Raw genomic sequence first — 17,428 nt, 5'->3', positions numbered from 1 at the left:
AGTGTTGATGGAACAGCTCTTATATAAGAATATAACCTAATTTTGATTGAAATGGCCACAAAACTCACAGTTCATAAACGATCTCAGCTACTATATGTGTTACCGTTGTTTCAAGCGATGATACTCTTGTGCCACAAAATGAAATACCTTTTGCTTTTTTGCGCCACGTTTTTGTCAGACTGCGCCACTTTTTAATTATATTAAATTATACTGTAATATTTTTTATATATTTTGATCCCGAACACCGTTAGGACCACAGATATCATTAGATTTTTAACAAATTCACGAGCTAAATGTAATATTTGTAAGAAAATTTTCTTTTTGTATATTATACGTGTATACATATGCTGCCTAAAAGTATGCAATGAAATTTTACTACTGTATATATACCGGGTTTACGTTCGGAATATTAAATTTCAATGGATGATTTTCAACTGAATTAGGTTAGGTTAGTTAGGATCTAAATTGAATCCAACCATCTTGCAGTCTAAAGGGCTTTGTCCAAATAAATTCAACAAACATACCTTTCTTCTGGTGGTTAAGCTACACTTGTAGTTGGGTCAACGGAAAGTTTTAAGTCGAAATCAAAACGATAATAATATTTCACTATGCTACATAAAACATATGTGATACATGTGCGTTTAATAGCTCGTTTTAGTTTATTAAAAAGTGTGCCACTTTGTATGCTATCGTCTTAAAATTAGTATGCCAGCTTTTATGGCGTATGCCACTTTTTAGAAATTCTCAACGGTAACGCTGTATATGTAATGTTCCCCGTTTATGTTAAATATAGTGGCAGCCCGATATTTCATGCTCACCACTTAGACTAGTCGATTGTGATACCACAGTGGTGAACTTCTCTCTTATCACTGAGTACTTCCCGATTTCATGTTGAGCTCAATGACATGTCCCCCAATTATGACTAATTTGGGAACAAAACGTAAAATATAGATAAACCTGGCATGTAGTATTAAAATATATCCAGAAAGAATGAAAATACAAGATAACGAAATTGTGTATTTTTGCATGGTTGTTAGAGACCATATACTTACACCACGTATCACATTTCAAACGGATCGGATAAATTTTGCTCTTCCTAGAGGCTTCGGTGGTCAAATCTGGGGATCGGTTTATATGAGGGCAATATATAATTATGGACCGATATGGACCAATTCCTGCATGGTTATTAGAGACAATATACTAACACCAAGTATAAAATTTCAACCGGATCGGGTGAATTTTACTCCTCCAAGATGCTCCGGAGGTCGAATCTGGGGATCGGTTTATATGGGGGCTATATATAATTATGAACCGATATGGACCAATTTTTGCATGGTTATTAGAGACCATATACTAACACAACGTACTAAGTTTCAACCGGATCGGATGAATTTTGCTCTTCCAAGAGGCTCCGGAGGTCAAATGTGGGGATCGGTTTATATGGGGGCAATATATATATTGCATGCAGAATTAGTCCGTAATTATATATAATTATGGACCAATTCTGCATGGTTGTTAGAGACAATATTCTAACACCATGTACCAATTTTCAGCCAAATCCAAAATCTGGGGATCGGTTTATATGGGGCTATATATAATTATGGACCGATGTGGACCAATTTTTGCATGGTTGTTAGAGACCATATACCAACACCGTGTACAAATTTTCAGCCAGATCGGATGAAATTTCTTAGAGGCTCCGCAAGCCAAATCTGGGGATCGGTTTATATGGGGGCTATATATAATTATGGGCCGATATGGACCAATTTTTGCATGTTTGTTAGATACCACATACTAACGCCATGTACCAAATTTCAGCCAGATCGGAGTAAACATGCTTGTCTTAGAGGCTCCGCTGGCCAAATCTGGGGATCGGTTTATATGGGGGCTATACGCAAAAGTGAACCGATATGGATAACAATTACACTACGCTTCTTTTAATCTCTACATAGAACCAGTGTTACTGTTTTGCCACTTGAGTGGAAAATTTATGTCACCTTTGTGCCCACTAAATGCCATACTTGTTTGGTCCACCTTTTTCATTATTTCCATTTTTTGTTTCCAGGTCCCTTTAAAATGGCGGATGTTTTTGTTTAAAATCGAGCTACTGCGTCAAATATTATAATTTTTAGTACCTTTTCCTTCTCAAAGACATTTTTCTGTAGTAGGTATACCGGGTTCTCACATAAACTTTTAATTTCAAAGGGTGATTTTATTACTTCGTATTTTTCTTTAGAAAAAAATTGCCACTTTTTGTGCCACCTTTTATTGCAAGTGACACTTTTTAGAAATTCTCAATGGTAACACTTCCAAGATTTAATTTAAAGACTTCACGCTTTCCTCTGAATATTAACCTTTAAATTTTCTAGAGCTCATTTTTCTACCTCTAAAAACTTACCACCCTAAGAAGCTTCTCAGTTTCGGTTATTCATTTTTTCCCTGATTATAGAATATGACCGAATAGTTATAATTCCAATTATTAGGCCCACCTTTGATTGTCGTCATTGCTGCTATTACTCCCGTTTTTGCTTTTGTTATTTGTTTATATGTAATTGGTCTCATATTTCTTCGAAGGGGAAGGTTATAAGAAGCTAGGGCTGTTCATCTTTTGCCATTGTTTATGCACTTTATTAGAAATCATCTTTTTTTTTACTCTTGTCCACTTCTTACTCACTATTGTTAATGCTCTTATTAATGTTGATGGTTTTCTATAGGTTTGTGGAAATCGCTATGGAAGCAATGGATATCTTACTACAGGCATGCCATGCCCAAACTACCCTGAATTTGTTTGTGGAATCATTTTTACGTATGGTACAAAAGCTATTGGAGGATTCAAATCCAAATTTACAAATTTTGGCCACCAACTCGGTAAGTTTTCCATACAAATTTAATTCAATTAAGGAAGTAACAGCAAATATTAAGTCACACTATGAATCCAAATTAAATTTGGGGACAAGGACAAGCATAGTTTACTCGAAATACTGATCCTTTTTTTTCTATTTTATGACTGACCTCTATTCAAATCCAAATTGCTATGGAGCAATTAAATGTTTTGTCGTCGTCGGGTGCGTTAACTATTCTTTTTTTTTTTTGGCTAAAAACTGTTGTGTGTTTTATTATTATTGCAAGGTTTCTTATCACTTACGAAAGTGATGACAATGATGTTTGTTAGTGGTTAACAAATTGTTGTTGCTATAGATTGCCAACAACAAATGGGTCGGAGCTAGATATGACGACCATTTTATGTTGCTGTTTTTGTGTGTATGTCATTTTGTGATCAATAACATAGTATTTTAATGTTATCCACGAGAACAGCAACACCAAAAAATGGGAACTATATCCAATTAATCGAGGGAGTTCTATAGAGAACTAGGCAAAAATTTTAACGGGTGTATGAAATTCCTATGAAACATTTGCAATATTTGAAAAGACTTAACGTGAAGTATTTTATCCCTGAAATGTGAAAAAAGTTCAACAGTTTGGATACCGGAAATACTCCTGACATTGTTAGCTCACTATACCTTGACTTTGAAAGTCATAGTCTAAACCATGAAAAGTAACTTTTGAAGAACAAGAAAAGTGGACTTCTATTGGCTCGTATGGAAAATGTTACATCCACCTGAACTAATTTAAACGACTTACATTATATGAGCTTTATATCAGAAGTATGTGTGTGAAAATAAATCGTAATGTATCTCGTTATAAAATCACTAAATGCGCGCCCCCTTCATATCAAATTTGAATAGTTGTGAAAAAAAATTACACAAACCGTAAAAATTAATTTATTAACCATATCAAATTCTATATTTTATTTAAAAAATATTATTTCTATAAAAGAAATTATTAAAATTCTATTTCTATAGAAAATTTTGTCAATTTTTTTCTATAGAAAATTTTGTCAAAATTTTATTTATATAGTAAATTTGGACAAAATTTTATTTCTATAGAAAATTTTGTCAAAATTTTATTTTTATAGAAGATTTTGTCAACATTTTATTTCTATAGAAAATTTGGTCCAAATTTTATTTCTATAGAAAATGTCAAAATTTTATTTCTATAGAAAATTTTATCAAAATTTTATTTCTATAGAAAATTTTGTTCAAATTTTATTTTTATAGAAGATTTTGTCAACATTTTATTTCTATAGAAAAATTTATCAAAATTTTATTTCTATAGAAAATTTTGTCAAAATTTTATTTCTATAGAAAATTTTTTCAAAATTTTGATTTCTATTGAAAATTTTATCAAAATTTTGATTTCTATTGAAAATTTTATCAAAATTTTATTTCTATAGAAAATTTTGTTCAAATTTTATTTGTGTAGAAAATGTTGTCAAAATTTTATTTCTATAGAAAATTTTTTCAAAATTTTATTTATATAGAAAAATTGTGTCAAAATTTTGATTTCTTTTGTCAAAGTTTTGAATTCTATAGAAAATTTTGTCAAAATTTTGATTTCTTTTGTCAAAGTTTTGATTTCTATAGAACATTTTGTTCAAATTTTGATTTCTATAGAAAATTTTGTCAAAACTTTGATTTCTATAGAAAATTTTGTTAAAATTTTGATTTCTTTAGAAAATTTTATCATAAGTTATTTCTATATAAAATTTTGTCAAAATGTTGATTTCTATAGAAAATTTTGTCGAAATTTGATTTCTATAGAAAATTTTGATTTCTATAGGAATTTTTTTAAAAATTTTTATTTCTATAGAAAATTTTTTCAAAATTTTATTTGTATAGAAAATTTTATCAAAATTTTATTTCTATAGAAGATTTTGTCAACATTTTATTTCTATAGAAAATTTGGTCCAAATTTTATTTCTATTGAAAATGACAAAATTTTATTTCTATAACCAATTTTGTCATAATTTTATTTCTATAGAAAATTTTGATTTCTATAAAAAATTTTTTAAAAATTTCGATTTCTATAATTTTTTTTTTTTCAAAATTTTATTTCTATAGAAAATCTTGCCAAAATTTTTATTTCTATAGAAAATTTTTGTCAAATTTTTTGTTTTCTATAAAAAATTTCGTCAAAATTTTGATTTCTATAGAAAATTTTGTCAAAATTTGATTTCTATAGAAAATTTTCTCAAAATTTTGATTTCTATAGAAAATATTTTTATTTCTATAGAAAATTTTGTCAAATTTTTTGATTTTATAGAAAATTTTGTCAAAATTTTATTTCTATAGAAAATTTTATCAAAATTTTATTTCTTTAGAAGATTTTGTCAACATTTTATTTCTATAGAACATTTTGTGAAAATTTTGATTTCTATAGAAAATTTTGTGAAAACTTTGATTTCTATAGAAAATTTTGTCAAAATTTTATTTCTATAGAAAATTTTGTCAAAATTTTGATTTCTATAAAAAATTTTCTCAAAAATTTATTTCTATAGAAAATTGTGTCAAAATTTTATTTCTACAGAAAATTGTGTCAAAATTTTGATTTCTATAGAAAATTTTGTCAAAATTTTGATTTCTATAGAAAATTTTGTCAAAATTTTGTTTTATATAGAAAATTTTGTCAAAATTTTGATTTATATATAAAATTTTGTCAAAATTTTATTTCTATAAAAAGTTTTCTCAGAATTTTATTTCTATAGAAAATTTTGTCAAAATTTTGGTTTCTATAGATAATTGTGTCACAATTTTATTTCTATAGAAAATTTTTCCAAAATTTTTATTTCTATAGAAAATTTTTGTCAAAATTTTGATTTCTATAGAAAATTTCGTCAAAATTTTATTTCTATAGAAAATTGTGTCAAAATTTTGATTTCTATAGAAAATTTTGTCAAAATTTTGAATTCTATAGAAAATTTTGTCAAAATTTTGATTTCTATAGAAAATTTTGTCAAAATTTTGATTTCTATAGAAAATTTTGTCAAAATTTTGATTTCTATAGAAAATGTTGTCAAAATTTTGATTTCTATAGAAAATTTTGTCAAAATTTTATTTCTATAGAAAATTCTGTCATAATTTTGATTTCTATAGAAAATTTGGTCAAAATTTTATTTCTATAGAAAATTTTGTCAAAATTTTGATTTCTATAGAAAATTTTGTCAAAATTTTGATTTCTATAGAAAATGTTGTCAAAATTTTATTCCTATAGAAGATTTTGATTTCTATAGAAAATTTGGTCAAAATTTTAATTCTATAGAAAATTTTGTCAAAATTTTTATTTCTATAGATAATTGTGTCAAAATTTTGATTTCTATAGAAAATTCTGTCATAATTTTGATTTCTATAGAAAATTTTGTCACAATTTTATTTCTATTGAAAATTTTGTCAAAATTTTATTTCTATAGATATTTGCTAATATATATACTATTGCAGTGGATGTTTATTACATTCTGTTTAAAATGAAAATTTTATTCCTACGGTCATTTTCATTTAAGTCAATCTGGAATAGATTAGAGACTTTTAAAATCATTGGTCATTATTTGTAATTGTTTCATATACGTCGTTTTAATTTGGTTTTCCTTATCGAAATTGAGGGCTGTCTATTTCTCATAAAAACTTACAAAGACCTTGAAATACTAATCAGAGTTCACGTTACAATAATACACATAGTATTCGTGCCAAATAATTTTCAAATTAGTTATCGCATGATCGATGTATGTAATTTCATCATACAAAATGATAAACTATGTACATTTATACTTGTCAAATGGATCAAACTTGAGTTTATCTCAGAATGTGCTATAAAATCATAGGGTGTTTAAATTTAAAGATAAAATGGCATTTCATTCCAATTCTACCAATAAATCAATTCTCATTCAAGAGTATGAATTTAATCCAAAAATTATTCCGATTTACTTGAAATTCGTTAACATCATCATACCTTAAAATACCATATATTTTTAATCCAGTCCATTTAAAATTCATTACGTGACATTAGTTTACACGATTTCACTTCTTGTAAAGATCGAAAAGAGAATTTCTAGTCTGTGTCTCGTTTGTGCCCCTTTAGTGGCAAATTTGCCACTTTTTCCTTTGATGCTACTTTTCTCAAGCTAAATGCCATGCTTTTTACATTTTTGTTCAATTTATTTGTCATGATGTGCCACGATTTAATTAATATAATTTTTTCTGTAAAATACTGTGTGGAATTAGATTCGTAGCTTTATCCTTATGGGAAAGAGTGTAATTTTTTTTAAATAACTATGTCACTAATGAAAATAAATTAAAATAAATTAGGATTTCAATAAATGTGTATCATCCGTTTGTTACAAATTTGGCCATTTTACCCCCTTTTATTAATCGATTTCATTTTCATTTGTCGCTTTTTATGATGGGGGGTATAATAAGTTTGTCATTCCGTTTGTCATTCTTGATCTGGGAGAAATTATAAGACGATATAAGCATGTCCGTCTGTCTGTCTGTCTGTTGCAATCAATCTACAGCCTTCAATAATGGACCTATCGTCCTGAAATTTGGCACAGATTCGTGTTTTGTTTGCAGGCAGGTCAAGTTCGAAGATGGGCTATATCGGTCCAAGTTTTGATATAGTCCCCATATAAACCGACCTCCCGATTTGGTGTCTTGTGCTTTTAAAAGCCGTAGTTTTTATCCAATTTTCCTGAAATTGGAAATCTAGAGGTGTTTTAGGACCATGAAAGAGTGTGCCGAAAATGGTGCCTATCGGTCCATGTTTTGGTATAGCCCCCATATAGACCGATTTCCGGATTTTGCTTCTTGGGCATCTAGCAACTGTATTTTTTATCTGATTTGCCTGAAATTGAAAATCTAGAGGTATTTTAGGACCAAAAATTGGTGTGCCAAAAATGGGGTGTATCGGTCCATGTTTTAGTATAGGGATCATATAGACCGATCTCCCGAGTTTACTTCCTGGGAGTCTAGCAACTGTATTTACAACCCGAGGTATTGTGGGACCATAAAGAGATGTGTCGAAAATGATCCGTATCGGTCCATGTTTTCGTACAGCCCCCATATAGACCGATCTCCAGATTTTATTTCTTGGGCTTCTAGAAACTGTGTTTACTATCCGATTTGCCTGAAATTTGAAATCTAGAGGTATTTTATGACCAGAAATAGGTGTGCAGAAAATGGGATGTATCGGTCCATGTTTTGGTATAGGGCCCATATAGACCGATCTCCCGATTTTACTTCCTGGGCGTCTAGATACTGTATTTTCTATCCAATTTGCTTGAAATTGAAAATCTAGAGGTATTTTAAGACCACAAATAGGTGTGTCGAAAATGGGGAGTATCGGTCCAGGTTTTGATATAGCTTCCATATAAACCGATCCCCCGATTTCGGGTCTTGAGCTTTTAGAAACCGTAGTTTTTAATCGATTTGCCTAAAAATTGAAATCTAGAGGTATTTTATGACCAGGTGTGCAGAAAATGGGGTGTATCGGTCCTTGTTTCGGTGTAGCCGCCATATAGACGGATCTCCCAAATTTACTTCTTGGGCTTCTAGAATCCGTAGTTTTTATCCAATTTGCCAGAAATTAGAAATCTAGAGGTACTTTAGGACCATAAAGAGGTGTGTCGAAAATGATCCGTATCGGTCCAAGTTTTGGTATAGCTCCCATATAGACGGATCTCCCAAATTTACTTCTTGGGCTTCTAGAATCCGTAGTTTTTATCCAATTTGCCAGAAATTAGAAATCTATAGGTACTTTAGGACCATAAAGAGGTGTGTCGAAAATGATCCGTATCGGTCCAAGTTTTGGTATAGCCCCCTTATTTTACTTCTTGGGCTTCTAGAATTTGTAGTTTTTTCCCAATTTGTCAATCCTAGAGGTATTTGAGGAACATTAAGAGATGTGTCGAAAATTTTGAGTATTGGTTCATGTTTTGGTATAGCCCCCATATAGACCTACCTCCCGGATTTATTTCTTGAGCTGCTAGAATCTGTGTGTACTGGTTGAATTGATCTGCTTGGGAGAATATCTGTCAAGATACCCGTACCGACGAAGAGTTTTCAAAGGAAACTTGTTACGAGCGAGTCTGATTTCGAAAATCCTTTTCTGTATTGTGATCAAATTTAAAATAAAACAAGTCATTGGCATAAAAGTTGACGGCTAGTTCTCAAGTGGCGTGATTCTTTGACCCATTAAATTTTCGACTCGAACATAGTTTAGAAAAAATATGCCATACAATGCCACATAAAATTTAAATGTCATACATATACAGTAAATGAAAAGGCTTTCATTTCACTATTCTGATTTATCGAGTAACGCGATGTTATTGTTACAGGGAGTACATTTTTCCCCGCCCATGACCCCGTTGTGGGTACGCCTATGGTAATGTCAGTACTCGTAGTTATACATTACCCCTTTGATTGCACCTGTGTTGTCACTACATCTCCCTACCAACTGTCCTCTCTCCAATTAAAAGAGTTTAGGGTTTCATATTCAATCTCTTATTATTAAAACAAATTCATTTATATAATTACAAGAGGGGAGAATCTTAAAACTATGTTGTAATTGTACTTACAAATACTCTTAAGATAAATTAAGTTAATAATGCTTTACAAAATTGATCAGATTTTTGTAATAGAAGAAACAGCTGGCTTGTATGTTGATTGAAGAAGAATATCATAAATGGTTATAGTTGTTGATCTCGGGGATAATCTTGAACCATACATTTCAAGGTTGAAGGGCGCGTGTTTAGCGATATAGTTCATACATATAATTTTCTTTATACTGCGGGAAAATTGTATTTACTTATTCTCTTCCATCGCGTAGATACATGGTATTGTTGATTTTTTTGACATTACTTCTTTTAATTTTGTTGCTCACTAGTTAGCAATATTGTAGTATGTATCAATTATAGTTATTTAACTTATATTTATTAATTTTTTTTTTGTCCAGATTTGCACATTATACCATTTCCTTCGTGAATTAGCATTAACAAACTACACAATGTGGTTATTAATATTTACATCGTCGTATGAACAAATAATATTTACATTTTTCTTCTTTTACTGTCCACGACGACACAAATGGTTCTATTGACACCTCAATTTGTTTTATGGAAGTTATACCGTTCTTGATGGTTTTTGAGAAACTGGATGGAACCAAAGTGGTATTCACTGATTACATATCATTTTCATTTCGTTCTTGTAAATATATTTTTTTTTATAAATTCTGCAAGCGAAAAATCAAATATATTTTTTTTCATCTATCTAAAAGTCACTTTATTATTATTTAATTTAGTTCAACAACTAAGGTTTTCTGATCACACCACATTGTAAAAATAATATTGTTTTTGGATCGCGATGATTTTCTTTAGCTTGGTAAAGTAATACGGAAATCGCGACCGTTTTCTTTAAATTTATTTTCAGATTTCATCACGTTGACTGAAATAAATTGAAACGATTCAACAACGTGGTTATAATTGCATAACCTTTTTTTTTTATCGATCTTGTTTTATATTTCACGCGACTCCGCCTTGCTTCACGACCTTTTGTTTCCAGCTTTGCCTACGTGACTGACTCGCGCATATCTCGACGATCAAACCTTAATATACAAAACTATTTCTAACGGTACTTTTCCAATTCATCAAAAGGGAAAAGAAATAATGATTAGAATGTATATGTACGAATAAGTGCGAATACAGAAGTATGCGTACGAAGAAACTGAATAAGAAAATGTTGGGAACAGTTAAGGGATACCATCCCTCATAACCCAAATGTTTGCTAGAATTAATTTACTGTGGGATTTTTAAAATCTCCTATGCCAAGTATAATTCAGAAGTAATGTTTGCAGAAAATCCCCAACAAAACTGCTTCGTTAAGAGAATGTAAATTGATTAACGAACAGGAAAAGGATTTTCACTTACTTGTTATTGCCAACGTGTGGCACGACCCACGACAAGCCGGGCAAAGAATAGCTTTATTATAATTTCTATTCTGTTTTGGCAAATCAGGAAATAGCATAGGGCATCATCATTATCATGGTTTCAGATCGGAGGCATGAACCTTACCGACATATTTACCGCGAAGGTCTTCAATTTCATATAAGGATGATCCTACTTTTGAAAGTATACGGCATTTAACATACTTTGGGGTAAACTTGGCATTCAATCCCTTCTCAAACTTGCTTAGATTATGGGTCTTTCGGAAAACTTCCTGGCCAATTTTATAATCAACAGGCTTAACCCTGGTGTTATAGACCCTAGCCGCTTTCTCATGAGCCTTTTCCAAATTTCGTTCTATTTTCTCCCGAATATTAGACAATTTATCTACCCTCGTAACTACGGTGTCATCTCTTAGTATGTTCAACTTATCCAATAGTGGGTACGTCGAGCCATGCATGCACATGTTTTGCCCAAACATGGCATAGTAGGGCGTACATTCGATCGAAGAATGAAAATCACTACGTAACACTGCCAGGATGCGGGGAATGCAAGAATCCCAGTCTAAATGATTGGGTTCATCTTTTAATAAAAACCGAATTTTGGAAATGATTTCACGGTTTGCACGCTCGGAAGCGTTAGCCTGCGGGGAGTAAAGACCAGTGCGCACATGATTAACACCATAAAGTTTTAAAAACTCTTGCATCTCTTTAGAAATGAATTGTTTAGCATTGTCCGAATGCAGAAATTGTGGGACCCCAAAGGTATTAAAAATTTGATTTTTAAGATAGTCAATAACGTTGATAGAGGTTGCAGATTTCATAGGCTGAAGGAATAAGAATTTTGTGAAATGGTCTAGAATTATAAACAATTGGGTGTTCCTTGCTCTCGATAACGGATAAGGGCCGAGAAAATCGCAATAAATTCTTTGCATCGGGCGTACCGTTGGGAAAGCCTCACCCATAGGTGGCCTTAATATACAGTTAGCAGGCTTAATTGCCTTGCAATCGTCGCATCCATCTACATATGCCTTAACGTCTCGCGCCATGGAAGGCCAATAATATTTTTGGCGTACACGAGTGAGGGTTTTCATGAATCCCCCATGGCAGCATGCCTCGTGTCCAAGTATCACGGCTTTCCCGGTTAATGATTGTGGGAGCCATAGTCTCCACAAACTATCTTCTCCTGATTCCACGCCAAGGCGGAACTTAACCCTCTTAAAAATCTTGTCCTCGGAAATGCGTACATCGGGTAGACGATCGCCATTTTCCATAACAGTCTTTCTCAAAAGATCATATTCGGGACATTCAAAATCTTTTGAGTTAAATTCAATCTCGGGAAATGAAGAGGCGAGCTCTAACGCGTCTACATCAAAGCGGGATAAAGTGTCTGGGACAATATTTAGAGATCCCTTCCTATGTTCGATGCGGAAATCGAACCCCTGGAGTTTTAGGCTCCATCGGGCGAGTCTGCCATTCAAGTCTTTTTGGTTCATGAGCCATTTAAGACTTGAATGGTCCGTGATTATCCGGAATGGCAAACCTTCCACGTAAGGTCTGAATCGTCTAACGCATACTATGGCGGCGAGGCACTCAAGCTCCGTGACTGTGTAGTTGCGTTGAGCACGATTTAGTTTCTGAGAAACAAAAGCAATCGGTCTTTCCCTGTTATCATCATCCAGTTGGTAGAGTACTCCACCAACACCAACACGTGATGCATCACACTGGATGATGAATTCCCGCGAAAAATCGGGCTGTGCTAACACCGGGGCATTGCTAAGAGCGTCTTTCAGCTTCCTGAAGCTTGCAATTGCCTCTGGTGTGAGCTGGAATTTTACCCTACTTGAACGCAGACAGTCTGTCAACGGTCCCGACATGTCTGCAAAATTGGTGATGAAATTGCGGTACCAGTTTGCCATGCCAATAAAGCGACGAATTTGGCGAGGGGTCTTCGGTAGAGGAAAATCCACTATAGCCGAGACCTTCTCTGGGTCAACTTTAAGACAGCCACTACCTATGCGATAACCAAGGTACTTAATTTCGGCCTGACAAAACTTGCTCTTGGACACATTGATCGTTAGACCGGCGGTCTTCAAGCAATGGGCCACTTCGCGTAGAAGTCTAAGGTGGTCAGAAAACGATGCGCTACATACCAATAAGTCGTCTAGGTAAATAAATACGTTTTCTCTCAGGCGAGATGGTATGCATTTATCCATCAGACGGCTCATTGTCTGTGGACCATTACAGAGCCCGAACGGCATAACTCTATATTGGTAGAGCGGCCTACCGGGAACCGCAAACGCCGTTTTTTCCTTGGAGGAATCCGTGAGCGGTATTTGAAAGAAGGCGTCTTTCAAATCAATACCGCTAATAAATTGGGTATCGCTGAGTCTGGACAATAATCCGTTGATGTGAGGAAGTGGGTACGAATCCTTCTTAGTTACCGCATTTAATTTTCGGGAATCCAAACACAGTCGAATCTTACCAGGTTTCCGCACATTTACTATGGGAAAACACCAGGGTGAATTGGATTCCTCGATTATACCCAACTTCAACAGGCGATCAAGTTCTTCATATACTTCCATTTGCCGCGGAGGAGATAGCGGATAATGTTTACACTTGATTGGAGCGGAATCCCCGGTATCTATATGATGACTTAAAAGAGTTGTCTTGCCTAGACCAAGTTTTTCAAATGAGGGGAATTCGGCTGTCACAGAATCGAGTTCCAAAGCCTGTTCGGCAGATAGCCTGTGAAAACAAAACTCTTCTTTACGGTCAGATTCCTCCAGGTCCATGGACTCAATAGGGGGAATTATATTTGGGGCTATCGCAAATTTCTGCCAGAAATCTAATCCCAAATATATTTCCTGGCAAAGAGTAGGTACAATGTAAAAGTCGATATCCTTAGTTACGCCTTTATAAGTTACTGGTAACTTACAATGTCCTAAAACATGATTTTTCGATCCGTCAGCAGTAGAAATCGAAGATCTAAATGGCCTCAAAATTACACCGTTGTTCTCTAGAAACTTTATGCCATTCTTCCCTAGGGCTGATACGCTCGCTCCAGAATCGAGTAGTCCTAAAAATTGTTCACCAAAAATTGAAATTTTTGCAAAAGGTCGTTCATCCTCCCTTCCGCAAAAAACGGATGACTCAATCAAGCGACGGTACATTTTTCTTTTCTTATAGCGTTCACGACAATTTATTATCTTCCTAGAGCGGTTTCCAAGAGTCCTAGTTAAAATCGTCACTTCCGGGTTTAACAATTTATCATTAGTATATGGTATAGATTCGCCTTCCTGTGGAAGACTTATCTTTGACCTTGACTCAAACACGGGGTTTGCTGAGGAGAACGAGATTCCCCGGTTACAATCTCGTTCCGCTTCCGGTTTCCCGGGTGAGGATTCTTACACCTGATGGTAGATACGTTGCGTTCCCCACATTTGTAGCAAAAAAGTGCTCGAGTCTCATCGGGACAATAAATGTAGGAATGTCCAAAAGATAGACAGTTCCAACATTTAATATGAGAATAATCTTGCTTGCGTTGCGAAAACTTAAATGCCTCTACCTGTGGATCGTCCTCGGTATCTGAGTCAAGAGCCTGAGCATCGATCACTTCCAGTTCGTGGACCTGACGATTCACTACCTTCGAGGGATATAAACTCTTGTTCTCCCTTAGTATCTTTTCAGCGTTTCTTGCCACCTCCCTAAGGGAGTGCAAATTCTCCGCATCAGAATTGAAAAGCATTAACTTTAACTCCGGAACAACATTCTTCCTTATAATTGAAATGAGACGAGACTCAGAAATCGGTACCCTCATTCTCGCATTCATTGTAATTATGGCGGAATGAAAATCATCATATGTCTCGCGTAGATTCTGTTTCCTCGAGTTAATCTGATATAAAAGATCGTCATCGGACTCAAATGAGGAGAATTCCTTTAACAACGCCTTCTTTATAAGTTGATACGGAGGGTCATTATTAATCTTCACAAACTCCCAATACCATAATTCGGCCCTACCACTGAGGAATATCTGAAAGTTATCCTCTAGCTGCTCTAAAGGGCATTGTGTCCTATCAACAAGGGTGTCTATTCTAAAAAGGAAGTCTGTCACATTACCCGTCCCATCGAAATTTATCTTCCATTTCTCTAAGTCGATTCTTCGTCCAGTCGATATCCTAGGGACTGGATTTGAATTAGTACCAGCGGGTGGTCTGTCAGAATCGGCTGTATCCGATTGGTTAGTCATAACTGGTGGTTGCGTTAGACCTGAAATAGTTTCCCTAATTGATCCTAATTCAGTCGCAAAATTTAACTGGTCTTTCCTTATGTCATTCAAAAGCTCTAACATATTAGTGGCGTTTGTCCTATCGCCAGATTGCTGGTCGTTACCTTCCATATTAGCTGTTAAAGGCTGAGATGTTAAAATTTCGTCGAAACCAATCAAGGTGGTAGTTTGGCCTAAGGACTGATCCAAAATATTTATCTCGCTATTTATAGTAGTTCCTATCCCGTTCGGTGAGGATAATAAATTGTATCTCCCTTCCAAATCAACAGACCGAGCGTCACTAATCTCGTTATCCTGACTTGTAAATGGATTCACTAATAAAGCACTAGAACTACAAGGCGGCGAATGAATAACTTTCGGCCTTCCTATCGGCGGACTATTCAAATTTAATACCGATGGTCTTGTCGGCGTTTCTAATCTTTTGCCGCGACCACGAGAATGATTTGTTTTACTCGGAGAAACTTTCCCGGAGCTACGCAAAAACATAATACTTAATGGAGTTCATTAGGTAAAGGATTCAACGCGCCAATGATATCGTTAAACTTTGAGTTAGAAAATTTTTATGCATGTGATCAGATAATCTTTAAACCAAAAGAAAATGATTTTTCAATATGTTACTAAAATTTATTTTTAATTAATTAATTTATTATTTTTCCTCATATAACCAAAAATATATTTACGGTATTATGGTAATGGAATGGAATTGGAATGGAATGGAAAATCAAATAATTCACGAAGAAGATGGTAGATTCGAGAGGTATTATATGCCGTTTATAATTTTGAATAGTTTATGTATATATGGTTTTGATAATATCTTCTTTTAGAGTGAAATTTGAAAAACAAATATTAAAGAAAATGTTACCTTGTTATTGTTTTTGTGTTCTTAAGCACTCGCTATGAGGAGAGATTCCAGTTTCTTAGGAGTTGTTGTGACATCCCAGGATTTTATTAATAATTGAATACACAAAGCAAATTATCTAATAATCGTGTACCGGCTATATTCAATTACATGTACTATGTTCCAATAGACCAATTGACATGGACTATTGTCTATAGTTTTTTTTTTTTTTTTTTTTTTTTTTTAATTTTATTTAAAAAAAATCAGAATAGTGAAACATTATTTACCAACAAATGTTATTATTGCTAGGCCAATTGTGATATTCAATACCATGAAATATCAAGGTTCTTTCCCAAATATTTAAGACTTTTGAATCTCACAAAAAGCTTATTCACTCGTCAAAATCGGAAATAGCATTGCTAATAAAACAGAAATTTCGCAAATTTAATGCTACTGACTAATGTATTTTCGAAAAATCAAAGTGAATGGGATGTACAAAAAAAAATAATTTAATATTAGTCTCAAAGCGGCGAACGCATGACAGTGTTTCTTGACACCAGTCCCGTATCCCTTCATTAAGATTTATATCTTAGCCATTTCCAATGTACGCATATTAGAATTGGTATGCATTTCCAATGCATGATCATAAATAGATTTGATTTGTTTGGCAATACTCGTTACAAAATATATAAACCAATTTCGAGTTGACTCTAGAACTGAGTAAAAAACCTAACAGACATACCAATTTTAATATACTGACTATATTAGTATGAATCGTAGGACTGGAACTTTAAGGAGCAGTCCCACGTTTTCGTTGGGCGCCATCTATGTTACGAGCGAGTCTGATTTCGAAAATCCTTTTCTGTATTGTGATCAAATTTAAAATAAAACAAGTCATTGGCATAAAAGTTGACGGCTAGTTCTCAAGTGGCGTGATTCTTTGACCCATTAAATTTTCGACTCGAACATAGTTTAGAAAAAATATGCCATACAATGCCACATAAAATTTAAATGTCATACATATACAGTAAATGAAAAGGCTTTCATTTCACTATTCTGATTTATCGAGTAACGCGATGTTATTGTTACAGGGAGTACATTTTTCCCCGCCCATGACCCCGTTGTGGGTACGCCTATGGTAATGTCAGTACTCGTAGTTATACATTACCCCTTTGATTGCACCTGTGTTGTCACTACATCTCCCTACCAACTGTCCTCTCTCCAATTAAAAGAGTTTAGGGTTTCATATTCAATCTCTTATTATTAAAACAAATTCATTTATATAATTACAAGAGGGGAGAATCTTAAAACTATGTTGTAATTGTACTTACAAATACTCTTAAGATAAATTAAGTTAATAATGCTTTACAAAATTGATCAGATTTTTGTAATAGAAGAAACAGCTGGCTTGTATGTTGATTGAAGAAGAATATCATAAATGGTTATAGTTGTTGATCTCGGGGATAATCTTGAAC

At 33.5% G+C, this 17,428-nt stretch overlaps 1 protein-coding gene across 5 annotated transcripts in view; it reads left to right on the top strand.

Moving 5' to 3' along the window:
- stmA (Protein EFR3 homolog stmA) overlaps positions 1-17,428 on the top strand; it is a 55,168-nt gene that overhangs the window by 13,830 nt on the left and 23,910 nt on the right. For all 5 annotated transcript variants that reach the window (XM_075309988.1, XM_075309990.1, XM_075309991.1 and 2 more), the window contains one exon: positions 2,715-2,868. In XM_075309988.1, coding sequence (XP_075166103.1) covers positions 2,715-2,868 — 154 coding nt within the window. The remainder of the gene's footprint in view (positions 1-2,714; positions 2,869-17,428) is intronic.

Source organism: Haematobia irritans, chromosome 5 (assembly GCF_050003625.1).
Source record: "Haematobia irritans isolate KBUSLIRL chromosome 5, ASM5000362v1, whole genome shotgun sequence".
NCBI lineage: Eukaryota > Metazoa > Arthropoda > Insecta > Diptera > Muscidae > Haematobia > Haematobia irritans.
The sequence above is the reverse complement of the archived record's forward strand: the minus strand, read 5'-3'. Positions and strand labels throughout refer to the sequence as shown.